This window comes from Musa acuminata, unplaced genomic scaffold, assembly GCF_036884655.1.
Source record: "Musa acuminata AAA Group cultivar baxijiao unplaced genomic scaffold, Cavendish_Baxijiao_AAA HiC_scaffold_1038, whole genome shotgun sequence".
Classification (NCBI taxonomy): Eukaryota; Viridiplantae; Streptophyta; class Magnoliopsida; order Zingiberales; family Musaceae; genus Musa; species Musa acuminata.
Window position 1 is genome coordinate 642,623 of NW_027021252.1, and position 10,141 is coordinate 652,763.

At 41.9% G+C, this 10,141-nt stretch overlaps 1 protein-coding gene across 1 annotated transcript; it reads left to right on the plus strand.

Annotated features, from left to right (window-relative positions):
- Window positions 1–594: 594 nt before the first annotated feature.
- Window positions 595–6,245, plus strand: LOC135665720 (putative cytochrome c biosynthesis ccmC-like mitochondrial protein). Its single transcript, XM_065177381.1, has one exon. The coding sequence runs from the start codon at window positions 5,475–5,477 to the stop codon at window positions 6,228–6,230; it is 756 nt and encodes a 251-aa protein (XP_065033453.1). The 5' UTR covers window positions 595–5,474; the 3' UTR covers window positions 6,231–6,245.
- The last annotated feature ends 3,896 nt before the right edge of the window (window positions 6,246–10,141 follow it).

Sequence of the window (10,141 nt, forward strand, 5' to 3'; positions counted from 1 at the left end):
TCATCTAACTCAATTCCGTTTTCTACCTTCCTGTAACAGCATTCTGCTCCTCTGTTTTATACCTTCCGGTGTGCCAGGTATCTCGGGCTAAAGTCTGCTACCGGTAAACTGCTCCTGACACCATGAACACTTGTCTATTAGTTGCTTGGCCCTAGTAAAACAACACTGCCGCTTAACTCAACTCCTACCGCTTTTCAGCTCGCTGCCGTTTAGCTCAACTCCTACCGTTTTAACTCGCTGCCGCCCTGAATACTGGACTTGTTTATAGCCCCATTAACATATATTAATTGAGCTCTTGACTTTCGTTGCCTTTGTAGTAGTGTCTTGGCGATCGGCTTGGTCGTTAGTAGTGTCTTGTCTAGTAGTTGCTTGGTCGTTAGTAGTTACTTGGCGGCCATTATAAGTAGCTTGCCGGCTTGGCCTTACGTAGTTGGCTTGTCTGATGCAAACGAGTCCAGGTTTACAGCCCCAACAAATAGTAGAGTAGTTTCATCTGTCTTTTGATTATTATTATTTCTAAAGAAAGAAAGTCGAGCAAGAGATAGTCAACCCAAAGTCGAGCAAGAGATAGTCAACCCAAAGTCGAGCAAGAGATAGCCAACCCTGTCCCTGTGCTCTGAACCAACCTCCTAGTTGAATGAAAAGTGGATGTTTTCAAGGCGAAGATCAACCTCTTTCCTTCCGAACTTTATCCTGAAGATTTGATATAATAAAGTCAGATTACATTCTTATAAAAGCCCCGCAGATCATCAAAATGCTGCCCATCTTTTGGCTAATTCTCTTTTGCAGGGTGATTCTGGTTATATCAAAGTTTCCGATAATCTTAAGATCTATGTGGTTGCTTCTAAGGTGTTGGATCAGCACCAATTGATCTCTCACGAGCGTATTCACTTTAATGGTCAATTGTATGCGGGTCATGTCCACGCCCAGCACTCCTCTTCTTGCTTAGCCCCCCTCAAGGTTTACATCTTATCTTTATCACTAGGTTATTTAAGAGCACCACCACCCACTTCACTTGGCAAGAGGGCAGGGCAGGGAAAACAGGCTTCTAAGTAACCTCGGTAAAGCCTTTCACTCAATTACTTTGCCAGTTCGAGGTCCAAGGAAGAAAACCCTATCAATATCAAATTCATTCTATCTTTTTTCAAAAAGTAAAGGATAACTGATGAAACTCAGGATTAACCCAGAACGGATTCTTCTCTTGTTTACTTAACTCGCACAGCAAGCATCTTTTTTCTTTCTTGATCCTGCAGATGACCTTGATCCAGTCCAGCGGATCAAACTCTCTCTTTAGCCACTAACCCTTTAGCCACTCTGTCTAAGTAGCTTGGCGGATCCGAGGCAGGAACATAAGAATTTGCCATAGGGGAAAGCCATGGTCAACTTCAATTATAGTCAAAGCACTGATTCATTCTCATCGCCAACAACCCCGATCCCGCTCCTACTCGCCTGGCAGATCTAATACATATATCTTATATATCTTATTTCGAAATTCTATTAGTGGGGCATATACTCTTGAATCTTATAAAACATTTCACCCTCTATGGCTCTTTCAATTGAAACAAAGTCAGATCTTTGAACCGCTCTATAGCAACAAGTAATATAAGTAGCTACTAGGCAAGTAAGTATAAGTCAGTTTCTAAAGAGAATCACCAGTGCCAAAGGAAGCAGTTAGAGCAGAGCCCGTTCAACCAGGAGTACTGATTAGGAGTTAGCCCGTTCAACAAGTCTTGTTCCAATGAATAAGGGAAGCTCGGGAGTGGAAATGCAGAATTGTTGCCAGTTTCCAGAGGTATATGGATAAGAATTAAGGTAGAAACAGATCTCAAGTAAGGTTAAGTCTCGGGAAGCAGCCCTTAAGTGAAATGCGGAAGGAGAGGTCGAAGAAAGAGAATCAACAGTTTAAGGTCCAGTGAGAAAGTTGGGTTAAGGTGCTGCCCCAGTTACAGTTCTCAAGTTTCGTAGGCCTATGAGGTTGTGCGGCTGTTTCATCTTTTCTCCTTTCTAAAGAGAATACTTAAGTGATATTGATTTGATTATGTTGCTAAGGCCTAGATGCTAAGTAATGAAATACTAGATGCAGAGAATTGGTAATATGTTTATTATACCTTATCCGAGTACCTATCTTGCTACACCCTCCGCTTTTTGGCACATTTGATTAGATTCAACTACTTACATGGGACCTACTTATCGAAACAGCTCTTTTTTTCACTCTAGGGTTTACAAGCCCCAACAAGTCCAAATGCCCCTTTGCCATGATTTGTTACCAGAGTAGAGGGATAGAAATGAGATACTAAGGCTCCCGGCTATATACTAATAAGTCACTGGACTACCAGGAACAGGAGCAAGATCATAGGTTCTTATGCTTCCAAGTAGATTGAATTGAGGCCTAAGCCTAATAGCATTAGTTCGCAAAGATATGATCTGATCAAGGCTTTAGTATAGTATCAGCATTGGCCCTGTGTCGTTGCTTGTTTAGTAGTGTATTGGCGAGTTAGATAGTTAGATGATAAAACCAATTGAGTTAGATGAGCCGGGGGTAAAGCAATTTCTAGGCAATTCCACTCTGAGTTTCTTGTTTCAGGGTGGTTGACTTAAGAAGTTATCAGAGGGAAAAGATCCTCGTTCACCAATTCCCGGGCAACGCTCCTACGCGCAACAATACCTATGGATACAATGAATTTCACCCTGCTAGCTCATCTCTGCTACCTGAATGAGGCTAATCTACTGTAACTTACTCTACCACCTAGGGTAGCATCCCTACTTTGCTCACTCGAGCAGGAGCTTATACTCCCTCTATTTATTCTAAGTCTATATTTCTACTTACTGCGTCTATATTTCTACTTACTGCGCTAGATCTCTCCCCGAACTGTTTGTTTCATTGATGCCTGAACAGCAACATTGCTTGGTATATATTTATTCATTATTATTCCTGTTGTGCTGGGTATATATGTATTTTCTATTATCCCTATTGAGGATTTCTCTTTATATAGGATTCCATTTATGATTCAACTTGACCAGAAGGAAAGTCAACTCTTATGAAGCTAGCTCACACCCCGCCGAGTCACTACTACAGTTTGATACCTAAATTAGGCTCATCCTTCTCCCGCTCCTCTATCGTAGTCAACAGCCAAGTCAACAAGCAGGTAGAGTGAAGAGTGACTGGGCCCTGTTCCTGTTCTTTGATTCTTTAGCACAACATCTGATACTGCCTCCACTGCCTCTGGTAAAGCACCAAACCCATCTCTAACCTTAACATCAAGTAAAGACTTATTGTCTACCAATAGGGATTCCACTCGGTATTAAACTCTAAATCCTGTCTTCGTATATGTTTTCAGCAGGAAATCACCCGAGCCTCTATTTATGCCGGGCCACAGGAGGACTTATGTCTTTGACTCCAATGTAAGCTCAGAGGAACTAGGGAATAAAAGAATATAAGAAAGAATAGAACTCGCATTCATTCATTTAGATATAAGAAAGAAAAGTCACCTAACTCAACAATACCTCTCGGGGGGCGAGAATGATTCGAGCCGTATGAGGAGAAAGGCCTCCTATAGTTTATGGGGGAGGATTGATTCTTTACATCTATACCAGTTTCTGGGGGAGCATTGTTTCTTTACATCTATACCAATGAGCCATCTATGGAATGGTTTCAATTGATGTTCGATCCCGAGGATAAGGGGGAGATCTTTGAAAAGTGGGTTTTGATGATCCGATAAAGAAGAAAACGGATTCAAACGTTCCCAATATTCTATATTTCCTTGAAAAGGGCGCTCAACCTACAGGAACAGTTTCTTACATTTGTCAAAGTCAGTATTAATTTGATTTCAAGAAAAACCATTCATAAAAAAAAGGGATCTAATAATAATCTCAATAAATCTTTGTATTCTTCTTGACTAACTCTGAAGAAAGTCAATTCACACCTTACTTAACTTATAATGTACACAAATAGAATGGAATGGAAAATGGAATGGAATAAGAACAGCTGCTCGAGTCGACATCGAGACGTTACTCGCCCTCTTTGAGATGATAGTTGACACCTTGCCTTACTTAGTCCTTGCCTTACTTCTAATTACATTTTATAGAATTCTGTAACCTCACACCTTACTCTCTGAAATTGATTCGAGACTTGATCCCATCAGAATCTAGTAACCACAGGATGATCCCAATCTCCTTCTTTTAGTACAATAATTGGAGAAAGAATGAAAACGAACCCTTGCCCGCTTTTAGATAGATTCATAGTACTGTGACTTATGGGCTAACATTCAATGGATTGGAAAGAGGAGCACGCGATGTTACTATAATGTAGTGTTTCAGGTGTGCCATGAATGGCGATTTGGGAGTGAATCTTCCCTTTCTTTATTAGATGCTATTTCGACTTCTTCTTCCAGTGCATCAAATTTAGGGTCGACAGGTTACGCTGCTAGTCTACAACCGCCAGTGGTTCTACCTAAGGGAATTGTTCAATCTAAATGCTACAGAGCGAGTGCTCTTCGTGTAGTGGTGGAGATGGGATGTCCTCCTTAATAAGTTATTCGACATTAAGGTACTGTACTCTATAGGGAGGCTGTCTATCGCAAATCCAAGGTGCTGAAAGCCTTCGCACGCGCAATTACTTAAATAAGAGCTTGGAGTCATCGCAACAAAAAGAGTGATTACACTCGAAAATGAGAATACCATTTTCATTCTGGATAAGGAGTGGAGGGCCTATTGGGCTTCAATCCAAAATAACCTCGAGCAGGCTCTGTCTCAAGACGAGTATAAATGATGACTCTAGTTCTGGAATCGGTATCTCCTGATCAGAGCGCAATTCATGCTCTTTTTCGAAAGACGCTTGATGAGCATCTGTACTTGTTGTAAATGCCCCACCTGATGATGCCGTTCTTTGACGAGACGCGTGCTCGATGAGGAACTCCCGCTCCGCCGCTAGGACAGGGAGGAAATAAGTCTATTGACTCAAATGTTCGCGATCAACTTATTACTCAGCTCTTTGGATCTAAATCCAATTCTAGGGCATATTGATCATAAGGATTACGGTTTCTTAGGAATTATGCCGTCGATTTCTATTATCTCCGTGATAGACTAAACTCAGCCCTGCCCTGTTACACATTTTCCATTCTTTTGGTTACTTTACTCATTCTTGTACTAACTCCTCCATATGCGGGGTTTTCTTACTGGGGTGTATTGGTAAGCCAGCAACCAGTAATGTAGGCGCCACAACTCCAAGTTCTTATCTAGTAAGAAAGAGTGTTCTGACTGATGAGCGAGTGAGTCTGACAACAGCCCGTAATTTGGAATATCTCTGCGGAAACTCTACTCTACATTTGGAATATCTCCGCTTTGTAAACCCTTTAGGAGAATTCCAGTGGATTATGCTATGCTATGGAAAGCATGCGAAACGAAATCCTTTGATTGCTTATTATGGATAGTCAGTCTTTCTTGTTCCACTAGCAAGGCAAGGACTAAATGATCACATGTCAGTTTCGTTATTACAACCTTCTTTTTTTATGGCAAAGACAAAAAGCTACGCGCAAATTCTCATTGGATCTCGCTTGTTCTTAACTGCGATGGCTATTCATTTAAGTCTTCGGGTAGCACCACCAGATCTTCAACAAGGTGGAAATTCTCGTATTCTGTATGTACATGTTCCTGTGGCTCGGATGAGTATAGTGACTTATATCGCTACGGCTATAAACAGTTCCTTATTTCTATTAACAAAACATCCCTTTTTTCTTCGCTCTTCCGGAATCGGTACTGAAATTGGTGCTTTTTACACTTTTTTGACCTTAGTTACTGGGGGGTTTCGGGGAAGGCCTATGTGGGGCACCTTTCGGGTATGGGATGCTCGTTTCACTTCTGTATTCATCTTGTTCCTTATTTACCTGGGTGCACTGCGTTTTCAAAAGCTTCCTGTCGAACCGGCTCCTATTTCAATCCGTGCTGGACCGATCGATATACCAATAATCAAGTCTCCTGTAAACTGGTGGAATACATTGCATCAACCTGGGAGCATTAGCCTATCTGGTACATCAATACATGCTCCTATGCCCATTCCAATCTTGTCTAACTTTGCTAACTTCCCCTTCTCCACCCGTATACTATTCGTTCTGGAAACACGTCTTCCTATTCCATCTTTTCCCGAATCCCCTTTAACAGAATCAATAGAAGCTCGAGAAGTAATACAAACTAACAAAAACCTAGTTCACTCGCTGTTGCATCCATGGCTCTGAATGGTAAAAGCGCCCAACAAGGAGAAATGGGCTAATTCGTAGGTTCGATTCCTACTGGATGCGCCGCCTCTGAAAGAAATAAGTACGTCCATCCCTTATACGTAAAGCAGTAAAGCAGGATACATTTCCAGGAAGTAAGTACGTCCATCCCTTATACGTAAAGCAGTAAAGCAGGATACATTTCATCGTCGTTTAACATAGGGTTAACTCATCAAATGAGAAATCCATGACTCTTAAAGATTCAATCCATTCTGAAGCGTTAACGTATTGCCTGTTTTCGTATCGGCTAATGTAAGCTGTGAAGCAAAGCGACTCTATCTCCGTTATTTGTTGATGTGCCTATTGCTCTGAAGTCTATCGTCCTGGGCTGGGCGCAGGGAAATCATCTCTCTTCTAGAACTGTGTTACCATAAGAGGTATTAAAGCAAACAAGCAACGCAAGTGGTAGAGAACAAGCAAAGGAACTCGTACCAAAAGAGTAGAGTAGTCAGTACAAAGAAAGATACAAATAGTCAGTAACAGCAACAACAGCAAGTAAGGGAACAAGCAAGCTTCAGAAAAGATCGAGTTCAGGACGGCCGGTATAAGCTCGATCAATAAAAGAAAGCACAGAGTCAGGCTACGGCCACAGGTGATGTCAAATGCCGACCCCAGAGTTAGGGATCCAGCAGAGGGAACTGGCCTTCTAGGCAAGCAAGTGGAGTGGCTTTCTCATCTTCGTTTTTGTTGTAAGCCGGGAGAATTCCTTGCCCCAGTGGTCCTCCTTGCTACCCTTACTTACCCTTACCGTCGAGATAGATCTTACACAATGACTAAAGAAACAGAAGATATATCAGACCAGACCAGCAAAAGATCTCAACATATACTGTGTGGGCTAAGCGTCAAAGTCTAAAACATTAGAGCGGCCCTTTCGCTTTTCACTCCTACCGCCATGAATGCAGGACTTGGGGAAGAAAAAGAATCCTAAGTAGAAAGAGCAGTTGCCAGTATTGTCTAGTAAAGGTAATTGGCTTGTCTTCTATCTTTGCCTTTGCTAAAGAACTCCCTGCCGCCATGAAAGCCGGACTCCATAATAACTAACTACTGTTTGTTTCATCTTATATAGAAGCAGTGCGAGAATGAGGTAGTAAGACCTATGGCCAGGAAAGCAAGGCTAAAAGAAAGGAGTGAACAGGGCAGTCCCTATATTTGAGATCCGACTAGTCAGAATGATAGCCAGTAAAGGCAGCCTAGGAGAGGGGAGTGTAATAATTCGATAGGGGAGAGGCATACTTTCTAACTAACAAACAAGGCTTTAAGACAGTACGGTGGACTCTAACTAAGGAGAGTAGAAGAGAAGGCTGGGTTACTGCCCTAAAGAATAAGGCTTATTCCTATATATGAGAAATAAGGGGCTTGGTCTGCTGGGGCATAGAATAGAGCTTGGGCTGCGAGGTTCTATTTATGATAGTAAGGCTTTTGGGCAGTAATGTTAGTTTCAAATCCAGTAGTCGCAGACTTCTAGTTAAGAGGGGCAGGCCGATAGAAGGGAGAGTTAGCTTTGAAGTAAGTAGTGAGAGCCTAAGTTATGTAGCTAAGTACAAGAATAAGTCGTTTAGTTCCGGGGTTTGGATTGAGTTCTCGCAAGCAACAGCAGATTTCCTAGTTGATAGTTCCATTATTGTTATCGGTGGATCAATTCTATAATGGAGTAGGGGTGTAGCCAGTTCCGAGGTTGCTTCCCTAAGTCAGGAGTCTAAGGGTTCAAAGTAGCTACTTGTCTGTTGGCAGTGGTTTTGGTCTTATATCATAGTAGTGAACAATCAAAGAGAGGAAAGTAAGCCTCTCAGCCGACAGTTAAAGGATCCGCAGTGCACTACTGGATTCTAATATCTAATAGTATAAGCCTAATTCTCATAATATGGGTGAGCGGGCTTAGAAACAGTAAAGTCCATACTGATCTTAAAAGTAGTAGCCCAAAGTTAATAAATCAGAATACAAATAAGTCATCAAAGAATGAGGGAGAATCACCACAAGTAAGTAAAAGAACCAAACACTGCAATAAAGAACGCAAGTGTTGATGTATAGGCTGGATTTGTCCATTAGAGAGAGGGGCGGTAGTTGGATTCCAGCTTTTTAGTGCATTTCTTAGTTCCGAGTTGTTCTCTTCCCTTTTAGTTCGATTCACTGACACAATAAGTAAGTCTGATATTTACAATAAGTAATGAAAGAATATGTGACGCGCTTCAGGAACCCCTACCCTATTTCTCCAAGTTTCACCTATGTTCAACGTAGCCCATGTAGCGGTAAAGAAGTAACCTGAACTCGTAGACAACACTCGAACAACTTTCAGATCTTGATTCTTAATTTCGAGTGGAGCGCTGAGGCATAAATCAATTGGAACTTACCCTTAAGCGGAAGTCAAAGATGAATTAATGGAATCTTTCGTTCACCTATCGTATTATGTTATGTAATGGCAGATATGATCTTAACGATGAAACTCGAACGTAGCTTGCAGGATACCCGGACTTGCTATACGATTCAACAATCAAGGGAACTATGTAAGCCTTAACACCGTGGTTAGTGCGCAAGAACTTCCTTAAGCCTTAACACCGTTTAGTGGGCCCGCTGATTCATTACTTTCAGAATCAATTACAGCTTCAAGTTATTCATTAGAATATCTCTCTTATCGAGCACACTTCTTTCACTTGGTATAGAATATATGGTTGGTAAAGAAAAGACTCACTGCTTACTCTCGGGCTCTCGGGAGCATACTTTCCTTACTTACTTACTCTTTATCTACTATTTGCTTGGCTCTAACTGCTGACCTCTGACTTGTGCCAAGAACCCCACTGGATTTCTGAACCGACCCCAAGAGTAGGAGCAACCCCAAGAGATTATCGACTTGCAGAACAGACAACAATACAAGTTTACTGCCCGAGCATCCAAACCAGATTGGAAGAAACCAAACTGTCATTGCTGCTTACAAGCGTAACTCTGACTTTAGCCTTAAGCGCTCCGGGTTTGGTATTCATTCTTCAACTTCCAGAGATGAGCTTCGGCTTTGGTTTCGGTTTTGATAGTTGTTCTTTCGTTTTTGCCTCTTCTTGCGTCTGTAGAACGCAGGAATAACACACAGGAATGGCAAGTACCAGATTCCCTAAGAGCTAAGACTAACACAGAGGAATAGAAGTATTGAGTCTAAGACGTACACTGGGACATGGGAATGTAGGGCAGCGGGGGAAGTTTGAAAGTAAGCATATAGCCTAGTGCTCTGACTTTCTCATTGAATTCTGGATTGACTATACTTGCAAGAAAGATCCAGTACCCGTTTTCATAATCTATATCTGTGTTTAAAGATTCCAGTACTGTTTTCAGAATCTGTACCTGTGTTGTTGTCGACGACCTTCTTTCTTTGCCTTCACCTTGATTATAGCCTTCTTTTCTTCCAGCACTAAGTGAATGAGTGTAATGTAATCCTATCCAGCCTGGGGCGAGTAGAAAGGAAGCAGCAAGTAGTTCTTTAAATGGAGTTCCGTTGGGGGGGGATAGGGATGCTGTGCGAGTAGAAAGGAAGTCAGCAGCGAGTGCAGTAAGTGGTTCTTCACTGAAGGTTTAGGTCGGTTCAACAAACAAGTTCATGAGTTATTGTTTCATAATATATAGAGAATAAACTGTATCAGGAGTGGGAACAACAGAGGATGTCCGCTACTACCACAGAAGGGTTAATCCAATACTTAAATAGGTCAAGCCAAACACTACCTTTAACTACGCTGACCCGGGTAAACTCCCGGTTATAGAAATGCATTGTCATCAACACAGCAAACAGGTCCTTAAGTTGAAGCGGGAAGTAAAGGCTTTGAGGCTAGGTCTACTTCCATATCGCACCCTTGAGTTTCATGAAATACCTTATCCGGAGTTGAGAGTTGAAA

What these genes read in the sequence shown, in the direction of transcription:
- LOC135665720 (XM_065177381.1), top strand. Translation starts at nt 5,475, where the DNA reads ATGTCAGTTTCGTTATTACAACCTTCTTTTTTTATGGCAAAGACAAAA.